The sequence below is a fragment of the Trichoderma asperellum genome, chromosome 2 (genome assembly GCF_020647865.1).
Source record: "Trichoderma asperellum chromosome 2, complete sequence".
NCBI lineage: Eukaryota > Fungi > Ascomycota > Sordariomycetes > Hypocreales > Hypocreaceae > Trichoderma > Trichoderma asperellum.
The window spans coordinates 4765673-4784326 of NC_089416.1; the positions used below are offsets into that span (position 1 = coordinate 4765673).

Sequence of the window (18654 nt, forward strand, 5' to 3'; positions counted from 1 at the left end):
GTTTATCGAAGACAGTCTACATAGCACCAATTTTAAGTTAATGAAAAATATAAACCCATCGAATTATTTACACAAGATTAGGATTTGATATTGATTAAGAGAAAACAGCGCCTATCTTGGCCGAAGACTTCAGTTACTTGTACAAATTGAGGTACACGATTTAATACATCAAGACAGCATGTATGTGCTCAAGGAGCAGCTGATCGAGAACGCCAATCTCCGTGTTACAAGTGAGCCGGAAAGGCGCTGCTACTGTCAGCCACATATTGATGTATGCCTAAGGTAGAAAGCCATCCAAATCGCGGGCAAAAACATACAATTGAGGCTCATATGCAAAAATAAATCGGCACCTTCCAACTAGAAGCCTCGAGCTCAGTTTGGTGATCATTGATTGGCTATTTGTCACGTGATTTGCCCGGCTAGCTCAATCGGTAGAGCGTGAGACTCTTATGAGGTACACGTTCTGTATTACAATCTCAAGGTTGCGGGTTCGACCCCCGCGTTGGGCTTTTCCTATAACATCACCAACACTGAGTTGGCTTCACTTTTTGCTGTTTAATAATCCATGAATGAATGATCCAAGCATTTTTTTTTTTTCTTTACAGAAGAGAGCACGGCGAGTCCGCTACAGACATTTTAATTACTACGCCTGTTTGTCTATCCAGTGTGACACTAGATACGAGTATCATCTTCTTCATGAGGACTAAATGCCAAATTACCCTAAATAACAACTATATGAATATGGAGCGCGGATGGGCCCAATGAGTGCCATAACCAACCTCTAGTACTAGCGCATGCATATAGATTCGATGAGCATAAAGTTCAGCTAGATCTAGTCATCTATAGTAGAGCAACTAGTTAATAGTGCAGCTCTTTCCATCAGCATCAATAGTCGAACTCTGTAGGGACATTTCATATCGTGATACTATTTGTTTTCCTATACGAAAATCAGAATCATGAAACTTTCCCAGCACTATCATTTCCAATTTTTACTTTGGTAACAGTCTCGCCCTGTACGGAACCCCTACCGAGTGTGGTGAAACCTACATAGGATTCCCCAGTCCTTCTGCTTAGGTACGTCTATAGTAATCACATGTATGTCAGGCTGCTCACCAGTTTCAAAATGGTCTTATGTTGAACACCTGTTGAGGTAGCGCCGCTTGAACTACGTGCTTCGTATAATCCTTTAGGTCCGAATAGTTGAAATGGCGGGGAAGCTCTCAAATGCCGCGAAGGAACCTTGGTCGCATTAACATCTCACCCCGCGTTGCACCTACTAACACTTTCAATTCGACCAGAGGCATCATCTACGTTTAATCATCACCACTGTTGCCATGTCGATCCGAGAGGTCCAGGAGGATAATGAGCGAATAGCTCGCGAGATGAGGCTTCTATGGCTTCAGCGTCAACAGGAGGCACGGCGTACTGTTAATCCACGCTTCGGCCCTGCTGTTGACGGCGTGCTTTGGAGCCGAATCCACCCAGACGAAAGCCCAGCAGTACCGATCCTCAGTATCCTCGAGTTCCATTTAAAGTCTGGGATCGACATCTTGGATAACTCCAAGCCACCTCGTAAGCTATGGGACTCGGTACTGCAATACATCAGCTCCATCTCTGGTTGCTGTGCTGTCAAATGGGGATCAATACTGGATGAGCCTCCGGCCACATTGCTATGCATGATTCACTGGGATAGTGCCGTCGCCTGGCGAAAGTTCCAGTATTCTCTAGGCTTCAGCCCTCTTATTGGGTTGCTTAAATCCGAGGTTTCAAATCGTTGCGCTAAACTAAACTTATCGGGCGTATTATGGCTTGACGGAGCTACCATTGTTGATGTTGTGTCAGTCACTTTTGATGCTCGAGCTACGTCATCGCTGAACCTTCGTGCAGCGTTTGAAGAGAGTTGGAATACACATGCTGCTTCAATGACCAGGGAGTTCAAAGGCCTTCAACATTCTCATACTGCATGGCTCGAGAACAATGCGTCGACGTTCTTCGATCCAACGCCAGCTGAAGCTGCCGCCGCGATCACTCTGACCACTTTCATCGCGTTTCTTGCCTGGGATGGAGAACAATACGATAGTAACTGCACTGAGCGTCTATGCGATGGCTTTCAATCTTCACTCTCATATTCTAGTGGCAATGAGCCAACGATCTCGATAAAAACGGTCCAACTCATCAACCAATTTCAAGATAAAGACCATGATCCGCCGCGACAGCCAGCTATACAGTCCCCCAGCTTAGCTTATATTCTCCAAGCGAACAGCCCGCATCGTTGTAGTGCTGATCTTGTCAATATCAGAAAGCAAGCACATATGGCCCTTACCCGCAGTATAAGCGATGCAAGAGCGAGGACACGGCTCTTCCCAGCTCCCCAGGGTTCATTCATACCCCAAGGTGAAGTATACGAGGGAAACATGCCAATGACCTGGAGATGGCAGCCAAGATGGGAGCCCATTCATGGCTATCACTTTGTGGATGTCGCTTGGATGTACTTGAAACCCAATGCCTTGCGAACTCGGGGTCCTCAAATATATAACCAGCTCAATAACGAGATTGGAGCATTGGCGGGTTTTGTTAAAGCCTTTTGGGCTCGTGATGTAGAAAATAAAAGGAAAATTGCCGTGCTCACAGGTCAGAAATTAACCAATGATTGTGATTGTATTTCCCTTTGGCTAACTCATCTTATATATAGTCTGGAATGACGAACATGCACGAGAAGCTGCTTTACACGAGTATCGTTAGATATTGGATACCTTTGCCGTATCATCCACACATCTAGCAGCGTTAATAACACACAAGGCTTTCCCCATGGCTCGCAGTCCCGTTGGTGTGTGGCTCGATCCAAGACGTTATATCGAATTGACCACCTTCTACATCCCACAAGGCGCGTATGAACGCGAGCTCTTCGAACAAGCGTATGCCGCTTTTGACCGGTTCGTTACCTGAATATCTATTAAATCACTTACACGTATTTATCACACTGAGCATTTCAACTAACTATACACCTCTTGGTCTTGGTAAAAAGTATGACTGTACCTTCTCAAGTAGGAGGAGTCCCCAGAGCGTGCTCTGTTAGCGATGCAGGGGGCTGGCAGCCTGCCGAAACCACTGAGAATCTGGACTACCAGCTTTTCATGGGAGTAATGATTTGGGAGAGCCCGGCCGCAAGAATAGAGTGGTATGAGGAGCTATTTAGGCTCTCCTGTGAGTCATATGAATTGTTCGGCCATAAGCTCGATGCTCTGAAACTTTTGGCTTCGGGAGGAGCTAAGTCGCGATTCCTAGCGCTACAAAGTCAGTAATTGTAATGCTATCAATTTGAGTAGTATGGTCTTGGTCTCTAGCATTGGGTATAATCACAGCATCCATCTTGCGGATCATCATTAATGTTATAGTGCTCCGGAATGTCTTTACAGTCTATATCATTATCTAATTGGGGGGGGGGGGGGGGGGGGGACATCGTATTGGTAAATCACTCGTTCTCTAAGATCTAATGTGTCGATCAAGCCCTTTTTAACACGAGCTAGGCCGTTCATTAATGGCAACTTCTTATTCCTTAGGAAAAGCGGTCGAGTGAATCTTTTCACTGATATACCAAAGCTTGATTGTTATAACATTATGATTTTTTATTATTCTCATAGTCAGGCAAAGCCATTCTTGGAAAATATGCCTCCTGGCCAAAACCATGTAACCCAGAATGATTCAATACTTGCAAGCTTTGAACAAGTAGTACATAGCCTGCGCTGGAATGTGTGTTGCCGCCCAAGTCCCAACGCCAATAGTTCCCATAATTAAATAATTATTCATGTCACTTCCCTTACTTCTAGGAATAGGAAAAAAAAAAAAAAAAACTTCTCTTGAAGTTTTCAGCTCTTCATCTCGTTGTCACCCCCTCCCAGCAGCGATACGCACAATACCGATGCTATCGCAGCCACGGTACCTAGAATCATCATCTGTAATCCTTCCCACAGGCAGCGCATCCAACTGGAAGACGCGCCTCCGCTTCGCAGCAGCCAGCTCTTGCCTGCGCCAAAAGACATCAGAGCCACCAGGCACGCCGCGATACTCCATCGAAGACCAAGGCCGACCGTCGCAGCGAAAAAGTACGGAAGCAGAGGAATGGCACCGCCAATGATGTAGCCTAGAGAGATGGAGATACCGGAAACGATTGGCGAAATAGGCAGCTGTCCACTGTTATACGAGTTTTCACCGACAGAGAGTTCAGATCGTGCGAACTGTAGCTGGCGGGCTGCATCGTATAAGCCCTGGCGCTCTTTGACAGTCGACATGATATCCGCAACCATCCAGCTTGGCAGAGCGAGAGGCTCCAAGTGCCGTCTCACAAGTGCTTCTTGGGCATCCTTATTCTTCTCATCCAAGGCGTCACTCCCAGCATCGTGACGCAGCATGCCCTTAAGCTCTTCCTCGTCGCCATCCTGATCTTTGGCCTGCTCCGAGGGCAACTCGTCTTTCGCAGAAAGGTAGCCACCAATGCCCATGCTGATACTTCCCGCGCAGAGTTCCGCCAGGCCGGCGTAGATGACGGTGTCGGTGCGACCAAGGGAGCTGAGGCCCGCGGTGAGGGCGAAGGGCACTGTTAAGCCATCTGAGAAGCCGAGGGTGAAGTCTGAGAGAAATCTGATGAGGAGAGGGCTTCTTGATTTTGACATGATGGTCGTTCTGGGTTATCGAGATAGGTGGAGAGGCGATTGAGAGAGACGAGCTCTGGGATAGCTGCTTAGTGGACAAGGGGACGAAAAAGCGAGACGGAGGGCAGAGAACAGGTATGGGAGGTGAACCAGCTTATCGGCTAAGAGGCTATCGAGAGCTGTCTGAGACAAAATAGTGTTATAATCGAGCAATCGGTTCTTCGGCAGAGTTTCTTGGAGACCTTCTTCTTAATTTCGGAAGTGTTAGTAGCACGAGCTATAGGATAGTCACTCAGCCGGCGCACAAGATCTCCAACTCTGGATCAGTTGAGCATGCAGTGCTACACAAGAGTCCCTCAGTACACCCCCTTGCGTCTCCACGCATGTTACATCGCGTAGACAAATAGCATCTGCATCCCCGGGGCAAACATTCCAGCTGCGCAGCCCACTCATCATGCCCATCTTTACGTCTATTCTACTCGCCGCCAATCCAAGTCAGGACACCGACGGGTCTCGCAAGAAGGGCTATTGACACCTCAAAGGGGGCATCTAATGTCTCTTTAACAAAAAAAAAAAAAGCCCCCTTCGGCAGCTTTCCTGCCGACCAGCCGCAAAAGCTGATCCAGGCACGCTGACGGGTGGCTGCTCCAAGCAGAGGCTCGGTTCCGACCCACGTGCGCCTAAAGATCCCTGTGCTTAAAAACACATGAACGCTGATTTGGAGGGAGCGCGGAGAAAGAAGGCAGACAGGCGCACAAGACTGGGGCAAGGGCCTTTTTGAGAAGCAGGGATTCTTGGCTGACGTGGGGTGGCGCCGCTTGAGCGGGGATACCGATGGATAGGTTGATGCACTCTTTTTTTCTCTCTCTCTCTCTCTCTGTCGACTCCTGTTTAGACGTTCGTTTCTGCAATCTAAGAGATGGTCTATTTATCATCCTCACGGTTGATCCTCACATATTAATTGTTGTACAGTTGCTCAGCAACGTGCACTTTTCAATCGAAAGAGACAGAGGAAAAAAAGAAGGAAAAAAAAAAAATCTATGAAGAGCCGAGTATGATAGTAAGTACCAATAGGAGAAAAGAGGGGAACCCGGCACGATGGATACAACGATGGATGATAGATAAGTTGTTTTTCCTTCTGTTGGGTGACTAGAAAATTGGAGAGTTGCCCGACTAGGAAGCTGGGACTTTTGATGTGCCGGAGGTGGCGCCGTGCACGAGCCGGTGTAAGTCGAGTCTAAACCCGGACAAGGAAACAGGCCGCTATTACCGCTGTTTGCTGAAAATTTTCCCCTCGGCGGACGACGTTGATCGTTTTAGTGTGAAGAGCAGTGTTCGCAGATTGTGCAGACATCATAGAGCAAGATAGGCAGATGATTGCCAATTGGCGTGTCAAATATTTCTTTTTTGTTTGGTGTTGCTAGCGTTCAAGCTATCAAGTCAAGTACAACGAACGTCATGATTTACTCTTCCTTCCCAACTATGCCCCCCCTTGCAAAACAAACACAAAGTTAACTAAATAATATATATACTACTTCAAAAAGCACAGTAGAAAAGCAACGTTTAGTCGCTAGTAGAAACGGGAGCGTAGCCCTTGGGGGATGAAGGCCGTCAGGGAGCTCAATGGTGTCGGCGTAGTAGGAGCCAAGCTTGCTGTGCTCCCAAGTCTTCTTAATAGCGGGCAAGATGGTGCGCCCAGAGAAGCTGTGGTCGAGCTTCAAGTTAGGAGCAGGGTATTGCTTGTTACCGCCGTCCTCGTTGAAGACGCCGGCGTAAGAGACATTCCAGTAGTAGCTGTCCAGCTCCTTTGTGGACGACCACTTGCGAAGACGGTCACCAGTCTTCTGGGCGACCCAGTCGAAGACGTTGGCACCAACATCCCAGCGACCCAGAGTGTGGAGGTTCCAGTTGGCCTCGACAGTAGCAATCTCAGAGTAGTGAGTGTAAAAGTTGTTGTCAGTAGTGCCAATAAGGTGCTTGGGAATTGCGTCTCCTAGCAAAATGCCGAGAATGCGGTTGCGATCGGTGTAAGTCTCGCTCTCGTCCCAAGTAAGAAGCACCATGGTGTTTTGCATGAAATTTTTGTCATCAAGGAGAGGCTCGAGGAAAGTGCGGCACCATTGGCCAGCGACGCCAACATTGCTATCATGTCCATCAGAGGTCATGTTGGGGGTGATGAACATCCACTGGGGTAGCTTGTTCTCCTTTAGGTCCTTGTGGAACATGGACCTGCCAGTGTCAATGAGAGACAGGTTCTTGATCTGAGACAGGCGCTGCTCATAGTGTGCCACGCTGTTGGCGAGGATGGCGGGGTTGTGCTTGCGAACGTAGTCATTGGCACCGTTCTTGTGGTTGATGTAGTTGAAGCCCTCGTAACCAGAGTAGGGCATGTCTTCTTCGTAATGGCCCCACGAGATGCCACGGTCCTCAAGAAGGTCGACGACGGTCGACACATTGAAGTCGGTGGCCCACAGGTCATCGTTATCCATACCCAAGTAGTCACCAACTATGGAAGAGAGGTAGTTGGGCTGCGAAGGGTGAGTGACAGAGAACAGGTTTGACAACGTGATACCCTTCTTCGCGAAAAAGCTGAAGTTGGCTACGACTCTGTTAGTATCAACACAGACATGCTCTCCAACATGATTCGACTTACGGTCGCCAGCAGACTTGCCATAGTCCTGGTTCTCAAAGTAGATGACGACGTATCGGTCAAAAGCCTTGCCCTTGACATGGCTGGTCGGGCTGCTGGTCTTGGCCGTGGCAGCAGCAGCGGCAACGGCAGCAGTGCCGGTGGCGGTATAAACCGTCTCCCAGGCAGTGGTGGTTTTCACGGGCTTGGAAGGCGCGCAAGGCTCCTTGGCGACGCCAGCAGAGGCCAGGCCAGCAGCAGCCAGCAGAGAAACAGCCTTGGACAGCATATTGAAGTCTCTTCCTCAGTCCTGATCCTGACGAACGTTGCTAGGGAGGATGGAGAAAGGAAGAGAAGAGCCCGCTGCAGGAGGGTCGCCGGGTTTAATAGAGCCTCGCTCCGAGACAGTTGATGCAATGCTACACAGATTATCGACCTTCTCTCGCTCCCTTCCCAGTCCCGCTGTCTGCTCAACGCTACTTTGTGACAGCCGTGCGAAGGCCCGCCTCCTCCATAACCCTGTCGACATGCGCACCGGGTTCGGTCCAGGCTAGGCTCTGCTTGGTAAACGGCATCCGCCCATTCGTTGACCGAGGCGACAGCCAGTCGTTGCGGTCCTTTCAGCCCAGCAAGAATTGGAAATGACGCGTCGTCAAAAGAACCCTGCTGGCATGGCTTGAGCGCCGCGGACTGTGTTAGCAGATGATGATGAACAGTGGCTTGACAGACTTAGACGCGCTGGCGCTGTACAGTGCTCCATCCCCGCATGTCTGTCTGGACGAGTGCGGAAGCCAAGCAGCCCGGAACCCACATCGCTAAGAAGCATCCAACTTAGTCGTGGCTGGCTAGCTTGCCTATGCTACCCAGGCAGGTAGGAGATATGGAGAAGTGGCAACGCCAACGTCGGCATCTTGCGCTGCAGGTCCACCGCAAACCTCCTCTCGACAATCCGCTGTCCCGACACGTGGGGGATACAAAGCCGTCGAGAGGCGCATCGCATCTCGAGCAGACCATCGTCGTCGATTCGATTGAGCTTCTACAGCCTCGTGTCCGCTAGGGCTTCCACTCTGTCTGTGCTCGGTATCCGGACCGGCAAAATTCGTCGCTGAGAAGTTGTTCAGCCAGAAGCTAGCCTCAGCCGGCTCAAAGGTTCTTACAGCAGCGCCTGGCGCAGAGGCTCTGGGCTGGAAGCTGTCGATCGGACCCGGCCGCCACCCAATCGCTGCAACGCCCGCTGACACGCCTCTCCCGAACGCCCAAACGTTGTTCCCTCCGCCGTACTTCTCACATGCATTTCGACTAACACCATCGTCTGGCCGCGTTCCATGCTAGCCTGATCAACTTCACTGCATATTTCAGCTACGCCATTTTCGACACCGGAGCTGTCGTCAACCGCTCTTCTATTCCCGGGAGTGGTCCGTCATCAGCCCGGGCCCTGCTCTAGCTGCTCGGCCTGAGATCCGGCAGGGTCGTTGCGCTTCTCGGCACACCATTGGTCTGGATTGTTTACTGCAGCATTGTCTATAGCTGTGTTTTCCTGCCTTCTGATAGGACAATTATGCCGGGCTAAAGAGCTATGAACTCGGTCCGTGTCCATCTTGGCGAAGGCAACAGCGATAGCATCGAAAGGGCCCGAGTTCGGAGCCTGTCGTACCATGACAATATCGACTCTGCCAGCCCGCAGCCCTCGAGAGTGTCCATGGTTAGCTCAATGGACACTCCTGGAGCGCCTTATGCTGCCGGCGGAGAAGCTCATCAGGAGCTTGGTGAGCAGCAGCCGTTTATTCAGCACTCGCAGAGCTCGTCGCCTTTCCGTCCTTCTCGATCACGGAAGCTGTCTTTATGGAAGCTAAGCCTCTTCTTTTTTATTGCCACCATCTCTATCCTAGCACTCTCCATTGTCCCCTTCAGCCTTCAGGCGCTTTCCAAGAATCCACTCTCAGATTCCCATGAGTTGGAAGAGTCTCCCACCGGAGACGAGACTGATCACCATGAGGCTGATTCCGAACATGCGGCCGAGGAAGCAGATGAAGAAAATATTGGGTTGACCATCATTCATTACGATGAAGAGATGTCGAGAATCCCAAGACTAAGAGATACTTCACAGTACATCTTATCACCTTCTTGGGATTTTGACGCCGATCCTGTTATCAGAGAGTACAATTGGACCATCGTAGACGGACGCCTAAACCCCGATGGCGTCTTTCGGCCAATGATTCTTATCAATAACCAGTTTCCGGGACCGCTGGTTGAGTGTAACGACGGTGACACTATTCGTGTCAATGTTGACAATAAGGCTATCAATGCTACGTCAATACATTTCCACGGCCTCTTTCAAAATGGCACGAATTCCCTGGATGGTGCTGTTGGCATTACCCAATGCCCTATTGCCCCCAATTCAAGCTTCACCTACGAATTCCAGGTCCAGAATCAGTCAGGCACATACTGGTACCATGCTCACCATAGTGCCCAGGCCTCTGATGGCCTGGTTGGACCTGTTGTTATTCACTCCAAAGACGAGAGAACCACTCTCCAGAAGCTGGAATATGCTTCTGACAGGGTTATAATGATTCAAGATCATTATCATAACCTTACTTCGGAGATATTGATGGATTACCTCAAACCAGACATGGAGAATAATGAGCCTGTCCCTGACAACAGCCTCATCAATGGTCGTGGTATGCGTGATTGCAAGGACTTTGAAGGTTGGGACTGTGACGCCAGCAATGCCACAGCTCCCATTTTTGATCTTGCTCCCGGCCAACGACACCGTCTACGCATTATCAACGTTGGAGCTTTTGCCGAGTTTCAAGTCCAATGGGACGAACATCCCTTTTACATTACCGAAGTCGACGGCACCGATGTATTTCCCGAACCGTTTCATCGTCTCAACATCCTCCCAGCTCAGCGTTATAGCATTGTTCTGGAAACTAATGTCACCACCGCCGATGCTTTCTGGATGAGGGCCCGCATGGTAACTCACTGCTTCACTACCAAAAATCATCGCCTGCAACCCGAGATCCGAGCTGTGATCCGCTACACCTCTTCCGAAACTAAAGCACTAAACAAATATCCAAATAGCAAAGATTGGCCCGAAGTCATTGAAGTTACTTGTCGTGATTTGAACGTTTCTGCTCTACACCCTGTTATTTCGATGAATCCACCGCCCGCAGACAAATACATGCGTTTTGACGCCAGCTTTATGATTGGGGACTGGCGTCTATCACGTGGGTTTTTTAACCAATCTACTTGGCATCCCAATATTACCCATCCCTCACTCCACCGCTTCCTCGACGCACCTGCAAATGTCACAACCCTTGGCTCACCCATCGCCGTCAATAATCTCGCCTACGACTACAAAAGGGAACTTGTTATCCAGACCGAGGGCATTCGAACCATTGACTTTGCCATCAACAATTTCGACGACGGTAATCACCCGTTCCATCTCCACGGGCACAAATTCTTTGTCCTCTTCCAAGGCCGCGGCGGTTATCCCCCTTCTGAAGCCGATCTTCCGGCATTTCTCCAGCAGCACGACCTGGAGAATAATCCTCTCCGACGCGATACCGTTACAGTAGAGGGATATAGCTGGGCCGTTATACGCATCGTCCTCGATAATCCTGGCATGTGGGCCTTCCATTGCCACAACATGTGGCACGCTGAATCGGGCATGTTAATGCAGCTGCTGGTGAGGAGTGACGTCGTCAGAGGATGGTCTGTCAAGGAGCAAGAGAGGGCTATATGTGGCTTAGAGGGCGTCGATACAGGAATGAGACCAGACGATAGCATCTGGTTTGGCAGCTTTGGTAAGAAATGATGAATATCCAATGTCATCACACTCTAGTTGGAGAAAATTTATATAAATTTAGAGGAAGGAGAAAGGAGGTGTTTAAAGGTTGAAAGAACACGAGAGTTGTTAATGGAATACACTGAAACGAGATGAGAACGATATATATATGTGTGTGTATGTATAATGAACCAAGTCTATATGTATGCCTACCTAATAATTCCAAATTACTATATTAAACACTAAGAAAATAAAACAAAGGAAAATGCATGTGACAAAAAAAAAAAAAAAGACACTTTGAAAGGAAATTTCTTACTCGCTGATGATTGGAGCAGTATTCTTGTTTTTTTCAATTTGAAATCAGAAAGCTTCTGATGCAGCCTATATATGGATAGGACCGCCCATTCTATTAAGCCTACCCCTCCCCCACCCATAATCCATTTCCAGGGCCATTTTACTCAAAAAACGAACCCTTCCCTTCTAATTTGGACAAAAAAGAAAATGTCTATCTTCGTTCATTCTTCAACTTTGCTCTCCTCGTCTTAGCCGCCCAGCTAAAAAGCTGCTCACTGAGGGATCAAACGGTCGACGCAAGTCATATAATATCTTTCCTCTCGCTGGTCGAGAGATTTTCCCCCTGCTCTTTCTGTTTATCGCTAGCCCTGCTCCATTTCGTATTTCCAATGGGAATAGATGAATAGAGGGGTGACAAAGAGAGCAATATGTAACAACGAGGGGGACATCAGAGTATGGCGGTATTTGAATTGCCATGACAATGCCCACGCTGTATAGTGTAACTTTGGAACAAATGAGCCGCCAACAAAGGAAATTAATGCAACAAAAAAAATGGTAGCGAGCAGAGAATGCCTACCTCCTTTCCTTCCCGGTGTCCAAACGCCGTGAAAAGATTAAAAGGTGATGAATTTTAAACAGAGAGAAAAAAAAAAAAAAAAGAAATACTTTTTATAGTAAAGTCTGTAGTCCTGCCTTAATTTGATGTAAGAAACTCCGATATTCGCTAGAGCTCTCCAACCAATGCAGTAAAACACCTTTGCGCCGATATGCTGATACTGATGCGGGCTAAAGAAGCATCCAAACACAAAACAAAATTGGCTGATAGAAGTGCTCTCTGAGAGTCGGGCGCAAGATATGATGTCGGGCAATTTGGTCTGTTTTTGATGTAGAGGGCACTATACTCTTCGTGCGACGTTGACTCCAGGGTTGACAAATGCTCTCGAGGCGATGTCGCTAAATCGACGTACGACGTTGGTAGTCCCACCAGTGACCTGTGATTCATCGAGGATGAATTTGGACGCGACAGCTAATCTGTTCTTTGGGTCCGATTCATCCAGGTGCTGCGGAATGGTTGTAGCATATCCGGCATCAAAGTCCGGAGCGAGCTCGCGAACGACAGCTATGGAATAGAGTACGTCGCGGTTCTCACGGCCGTCCAAAAGGTGACGCATACGGCTAAGGATGTCCTCTCTTATCTTGACGACCGCAGGCGCGCCAGGATTGTCTCTCTTGCGCACAAACTCGGCTAGACTGTACCAAAAGTCAAATTGGCGAACGCGATGGTGGTCAGCATCTGCAACCGGTGGAGAGAGGGGGTTGTTTAGCAGCTCATCGCCGCAGAGTAAGGCCTCGACCACCTGAAGACGATTTCTAGCTTCGGTGGCATCGTTGTCGGGCGGCAGGTTGAGACGCATGGCATTATTCCCCCTCTCCGGTATTTGGTATGCTGTACACGCCAACTCCCAGACGATTCTGGTTTCTAACACCCCCGAATACGCCATCTGGGTATGGTCATTGGCCCTAACACCCTCGAGGATCTTTAAGAAAGTAGCCATATGCTCGATGAGATTGGCATCTTTGGGGAACGACATCTTGCCGTTCTCAGTGAAATAGTACCAGCTTGTTTCGAAAAAAGCACTGAGCCCGCTCGCATACATCTCATGATAGACCTTTGTGATTTCATTGAAGGTCTCCTCAGTATGGCTTATCTGCTGGGCAGGTGCGGGAGGGCCTAACAGATCGATTATTTCGTCGATCTTCATTTTTTTGGCTATACAACAACAAGCAGATTAGCAACCCGGGTCAGCTTTCACTCTTTTTTCTTTTTTTTTTCCCAAAGCTATGAAAAGCAGCACGGGGTAAAGCCAGTCTCACCTCGTAAGTAGCTATTATCGGAGGCCGATAGGGACAACTGATTCATCGGCATGGAGGTGGTAGACCGTGCGGCGTGGTCAATATTGGAAGAATAGTTATAACCAAGATCAGGCTTCAAAGATAAAGCTGGTGCCGAGGTGGGTGTAGACAAAGGATTGTAGGTACTTGGTGTGATCGATGGAGTAGAAGGATTGGAGCCTGTGGCATAGACGTTTGGCAGCATCGGTGATTGGCTGCCGTACGTGTTGACCAAACGCTGGACAGGAGATTGTCCAACCGCAGATCCTGGCTGCGCAGATGCAGTGGCAGAAGATTCTGTGGGCTGTGACAGGTTGTTCGACACTGGCTGCGCGCTGGTGCCGGTGGGTGTTCCGGCCTGCTGTCGAAAGATGGGATCGTATCCTAGGCACTCGCGCTTCGATTTCCTGCAGTTGTTGCAGGTGGGATGCGTCTCGTCGCACTACAAGAAGAGATAGATGTCAGCACAAGTTTCCAGGCAGAGCGCATAGAGAAGGGACGGCAAAAGGCTAGCTAACAGAAATGACGACGATGTAGAGGGCAGGAAAAAAAAGAGTAAATCAGAAGCCACTGGCGGCGGGACTATAGGGCGGACAGAATGCGCTGAGGCAGTCGATGGCTGGCGAGTGGAATAGAGAAGAGGTTTGCAGTGGTGCGATTGTTGCTGAGTCTCACGCATGGGCGGGTTTATAGGCGCGCCACGAGTTTCAAAGTTTCTCAGCTCCCTCGGTCGGCAGCTTCAGCTCGGATAGGAGGGGCCGCTTTTTTTTTCTCCTTCCTCACACCACCACCTAAGCCGCAGCCGCTTCAAGCACAGATTGTCGCAAAACAAGGGTGGGAAAATAAACAGGAAAATTGTAAAAACAAAAGTAGTAACAAGTAAAAGGGAAAATGAGCAAGAAATTGCAGAATCGAATTGAATTGGCTCTGGGGAAGGGATGTTGCGGATATGCATCTTCGCACCTTTATACGTCGCTTGCGGCACGTCAGACAGCCTGTCTTTGTTCGTCGCTTAATTTCCTATGTGCCACCGTATCAGCTCCAGTTCAGATGGATAACAGCTCAATTGCACTCCCCCAGGCCCAATTGGATGGGGATTGTCCTCTTTCCTTGTGAAACGTACTTTCTTGGGGCCTCGGTGGTTCATCAGTCGAGCATCGTGCGGAAGAGGATATCGAGAGAGGCTATCTTGAGAGAAGCCGTAGTTGGAGGGTAAAGGGGTCGAGTGGCTTGCGAAGTACGGAGGGGCCGCCGAGACGGTAGTAAGGGGCATGCTCATGGCCATAGACATGGAATGGTGAGAGATTGGAGGCACAGATTGCTGCGACATGGCGTCGATGGTCCGCATGCTAGGCAATGACATCTGAGGAGTGCTCACGGGGCTCACGCGGTATGCGTCAGGCTGGGCTGCGGCCGTGGCTGCGGGATATGAGGCGTATTGAGTGGTGGGAAGTCCTGCAGTATGGGAAGCATAGATAGGCGACGAGGCCGAGCTCGTGGGATAGCCAGCGTGCAGGCTATGGAGAGCCGCTGGCCGATGGCTCGCCATGTCGGACTCGGACTCGGGGGTCGCGGTGGTGTTTGTGGTGTTGGTCTCGGACTCCCGGCTCGTGCCGTTCTGTTGAGAAAGCGGCGGTTGTGACGGAGGCTCGTGATGCTGCTGCGGTGGTTGCTGTTCGCCCAGCTGTGGCGGTTCTTGTCGTTGCTGCTGCTGCTGCTGCTGCTCCTTCTGCTCTTCTTTCTGCTCTTCTAGGGGGGGTGTAGGGGCGACAGCGGCAGTGGGAGTCGGCTCTGAGGAGGCAGACACTGTGATCTGTAGCTCGGCAGAGACCCCTCTTGTGGGAGAAGCAGGTTGAGATTGAGGATGAGGAGCAATGTTCGCAGCGGTAGCGGTGGCCGAGTCGTCGCCTTCGCGACCTTCTCCGGAGAGAACCATTTTCTTCTAGGTCTGTTTTAATTTAGAAATTTATGGAGCGGCGACATGGGACTGGTGAACAGGGGAACACGACCCCGGGCCGGTAGAGAAGCGACAGGAGAGAAGGGAGGGCTGGAGGGTTGGCGGGCTGAAAGCTCTAACCGTGGAGAAGAGATGGTTGTTTGTGATATGCAGCGCGCGGCGCAAAAAAAGCCAGCCGCCAAGTGAGGCAAAGCGAAGTCTAGAGCGGTACTGCAGCAGACAAGGTACCCTTCTGGTAAGCTCCCGCAGAGGGAAGCAGAGCTGTGCATTTGGTTGTACCGGTACATGCGGGTCTCGCCCAAGTGCTCCGTCGGCTCTGCTCAGACGGGCTGTGATTTAGCGGTCGGCCCCAGCCAGGACCAGGGGGCTTATTACTCGGCTACTGCTAGTGCCAGCTCCTTGCCAGCTCCCGGAGCTGCCTCCTACAGGTGCGTGTTCAAGGCACAGAATGATCTTTAAGAGAGGGCAAATGTTTTATCCTCAGCAATTGAGCGGTGCCTTGACAATAGAAATCAATCAATTGGAAGGGCGGAGATGATGACAGCCCGAGATAAGGGAGGCCCTTGACGTAGCGTGCCGGCACCCCTCTCCGGAAGATGCTAGCTGAAATGAAGGCAGACCCCGAAGATTGCAACAGCTCGACGGTACTGGCTATATGTTTGGTATAATAGCGAGGTTATACGAAGCAGATAATACATGTAAGATGCAGCAGAGTACGTGCTGCTGCATCAATGTATCAAGGTTAGCAGTACCTACACGCGTACCGGCAACTGCTTCAAGCAAAAGGCTGCCTCATTGGTGATATGCACTGCACGGATGCAGCATACCTACGCAGACGCAGACGCAGACGCAGATGCAGATGCAGAAGCAGCCAACACAATCACAATACCAGCTAGGTAGCTTCTATACCAGACTGCCTAGTACCTACATACTACGATACTACTATTGCAGCCACTGCTACCAATGGTAGCAGTAGTAGTAGTATTATCCTGGTATATCTACTAGTACTCGTAGATAGACACGCATACTCTGTACCTGCTCGCAATGTACCTACCACACTGCTTTGCAGTAGTCGTAGCACTAAAATACTGTAGTAGATAGTCGCGGAGCCCAACGCCCCGTACAAGGAGGCAGCTTTTGGGACCGTACTAGTAAGCGAGCCGCCCGTACGGACAGCTGCCGGTTCGCTGAGAGCTGAATTAGCTGCTCTGCACCCCGTGTCAGGACAGCTGCACAGTAAGTACCACCTATGCTTGTTGGTGATGGAGGGCTGGGGGGATGCATGGCCCGGTAAGGCGGCCGGATTGCCGCTGGACCCGGTCCAATCGAGTCTCAAGCTGCACGAGCAACCCTGGAGATCTATTGAATTCGACCTCACTACGGCATATTATTAGTGCATTCAAAGTAGTACGACCATCTCATACCAAATCACATCCTACGTCGCCGCATATTGGTAGCAGCACTAGCAGCCGCAGCGTCTTAATCATCTAAAAGTGCGTATGGAGGCGTGGCATTGGATGGCTCTCATTTAAATGAGTGTTCAAATTACTCGTCATAGTAGGTATCAGGTACCTTGGCGCAGCACGTACTGGGGCACCAAGGCACCGAGCAGCATTACTCATAAAAATGGCAAGATTTCATTTCCAAGACTAATGGCTGCTGCCTCAGGGGCGCGAGAGAAAAATACATATGCTGCTACACATGTATGCGCAATACACAAAGTGCCTACGTAGAAGCAGATAAGACACGTGCCGGGTTGGTGGCAGAGATAACGACACCGCATGGCTGTTCTCGGTGAAACTGCCTGGCACAGCTTGATCTATTTCTCAATATCTACCCCATACTTGCACATAGTTGCCAACAGAGCCATTGATTCCAAGTTCCATACAGCTACGGTGTGCCCAATGCTCTCGGCTGCGCGAGATGGAGTACGCTTTGCCAAGAAGCACCGATGCACTTGGCATTGATGCTGGACACTGCCGGCGAGGTAGGCTTCTTCTTGGCCGCTCGCCTTCGCAAACCACAAACAACATTCACGAACAGCAGCCCAGTTGTCGGCTAATTGCTGCTCTTGGCTACAGGTCCAAATACGCAATGCGGTCCACTAACCTCTAACACTCGTGGAGCCTCTTACACAGTCCAGTGCCCGCATTCTCGCCATAAGCAAGCGGCACCAAGAGACGCCGCGATAACGCCTTTCTGTAGATGAGATCGATGGAGATGCAGATTGGCGAGCGAGAGGCAGAGTAGAAGAAGGCGTTCATACTTATACTGTGCTCGTGCGGCTGCTCAAGATACCGTGCGGGCAACCCACTGTTTACTTTGTGTCGCTTTTGCATGCGCACCAACTGCCACAGCATCATGAACAAGCAGGTCTCTCGTCCGCCGGCAGTCTTCAACGCAACCATATTTATGCATAGGCCACACAAGGAGGCTTTGTATACTGGGTTCGTACATGCCTCTTTGGACCAGATGTTTTTGCTGCTTCTCAGAATCCAGGCTTACTTATGCTAGCATTATATCATCACATCTGCGCGCTGCAAATAGAACAGAGGGTGGCTCCCACTAGTGCTACAGCAAGGTGGCAGTACTGGTACTCACTCTTGCCAGGCGCAGCTAATCACGGCACCACTACAAACCCTAGCTTCAAATTCCGGCTCGACGGAAGGTAGCGTGGTGACAGGGGGGATCGACTCATGACGGTGAGAGCTGCATGCGAGTACTGGCTTTGTGCTTGCATTCTGCAAATACTGTTTGTACATGCACACTGCACTGCAGTCTCGGGGAGCTTCGCCGTGCCCAGTCAGTCGAAGAGGGACGAGCTGCTATCAAGATCATCGATACAGTGTAATGAAGCGTCTGGGCTCGAATATCCCCGAGACAATGCCAACAGCGGTATCTTGGGGAGCCAATCGAAGTCTTCGCTACCAAGAACCCAGCTACCACCGCCAAACCCGCACTTCATCCGAGTGACAGATATGGAGTGGCCCTCTTCCTAGGACTAGCAGTCTCCATAAACAGGCGAAACAATTGAGCCGCTTCTTCGCGAGAAGCGAGAAAAGGAGCTCACCGAACCTTCTAGGTTCCAAAAAACCTTGCTGTCTCCTCCATGTCTGAGCCCATATGCGACATGGACCCGCGAATACCACTGGGTGCGTACAGAGCAGTTATAGTGTAGATCCTCGAATCTGGCTCGGCCTCCCATGACTATGGTTTGCTACAATTACATGTAAGTCCCAGTACTAATTCATCGTTATGGAATCCCCTGCGATTCCGGTTTTACACCTCCGTACCAGCGCCTGGAAGCCAGCCGCTGATATGAAGGGCAATAACATGAGAAGCACCACCACTTGACATCGACTAATGTTTCCTAGTAGATGACTTCATTACATTCTGATAGGCTGGCGCCGAGCACTGAAATAACCAAGGGAAAACCGGGACCCAA

At 50.1% G+C, this 18654-nt stretch overlaps 7 protein-coding genes and 1 non-coding gene across 8 annotated transcripts; 5 read left to right on the plus strand and 3 right to left on the minus strand.

Annotated features, from left to right (window-relative positions):
- Positions 1 to 413: 413 nt before the first annotated feature.
- Positions 414 to 509, plus strand: TrAFT101_003869. The gene has a single exon. It is a non-coding gene; the product is annotated as a tRNA-Lys (tRNA).
- An 825-nt stretch (positions 510 to 1334) lies between these two features.
- On the plus strand, positions 1335 to 2784 carry TrAFT101_003870 (uncharacterized protein; the record flags this gene model as incomplete). The annotated part of the gene is made up of 2 exons (XM_066127014.1): positions 1335 to 2631; positions 2693 to 2784. 2 exons carry the CDS (start codon positions 1335 to 1337, stop codon positions 2740 to 2742), a joined length of 1347 nt encoding a protein of 448 aa, XP_065983122.1. The 3' UTR covers positions 2743 to 2784.
- Positions 2785 to 2808: 24 nt separating this feature from the next.
- TrAFT101_003871 (uncharacterized protein) lies at positions 2809 to 3302 on the plus strand (the record flags this gene model as incomplete). The annotated part of the gene is made up of 2 exons (XM_024909272.2): positions 2809 to 2933; positions 3026 to 3302. The coding sequence occupies 2 exons, from the start codon at positions 2809 to 2811 to the stop codon at positions 3300 to 3302; spliced, it is 402 nt and encodes a 133-aa protein (XP_024766361.2).
- A 298-nt stretch (positions 3303 to 3600) lies between these two features.
- Positions 3601 to 5183, minus strand: TrAFT101_003872 (uncharacterized protein). Its single transcript, XM_024907303.2, has one exon. It carries the CDS (start codon positions 4668 to 4670, stop codon positions 3867 to 3869), a length of 804 nt encoding a protein of 267 aa, XP_024766360.1. The 5' UTR covers positions 4671 to 5183; the 3' UTR covers positions 3601 to 3866.
- An 852-nt stretch (positions 5184 to 6035) lies between these two features.
- Positions 6036 to 8132, minus strand: TrAFT101_003873 (uncharacterized protein). Its single transcript, XM_024909271.2, has 2 exons — positions 7303 to 8132; positions 6036 to 7248 (listed from the first exon to the last, which is right to left on the minus strand). The coding sequence occupies exons 1-2, from the start codon at positions 7565 to 7567 to the stop codon at positions 6161 to 6163; spliced, it is 1353 nt and encodes a 450-aa protein (XP_024766359.2). The 5' UTR covers positions 7568 to 8132; the 3' UTR covers positions 6036 to 6160.
- Positions 8080 to 11306, plus strand: TrAFT101_003874 (uncharacterized protein). The gene has a single exon (XM_024898898.2). The coding sequence runs from the start codon at positions 8855 to 8857 to the stop codon at positions 11093 to 11095; it is 2241 nt and encodes a 746-aa protein (XP_024766358.2). The 5' UTR covers positions 8080 to 8854; the 3' UTR covers positions 11096 to 11306.
- TrAFT101_003875 (uncharacterized protein) lies at positions 9985 to 15375 on the minus strand. The gene is made up of 4 exons (XM_024907302.2): positions 14376 to 15375; positions 14216 to 14272; positions 13235 to 13694; positions 9985 to 13130 (listed from the first exon to the last, which is right to left on the minus strand). Exons 1-4 carry the CDS (start codon positions 15186 to 15188, stop codon positions 12256 to 12258), a joined length of 2205 nt encoding a protein of 734 aa, XP_024766357.1. The 5' UTR covers positions 15189 to 15375; the 3' UTR covers positions 9985 to 12255.
- A 2530-nt stretch (positions 15376 to 17905) lies between these two features.
- Positions 17906 to 18208, plus strand: TrAFT101_003876 (uncharacterized protein; the record flags this gene model as incomplete). The annotated part of the gene is made up of 1 exon (XM_024907301.2): positions 17906 to 18208. The coding sequence occupies one exon, from the start codon at positions 17906 to 17908 to the stop codon at positions 18206 to 18208; it is 303 nt and encodes a 100-aa protein (XP_024766355.1).
- Between the last annotated feature and the right edge of the window lie 446 nt (positions 18209 to 18654).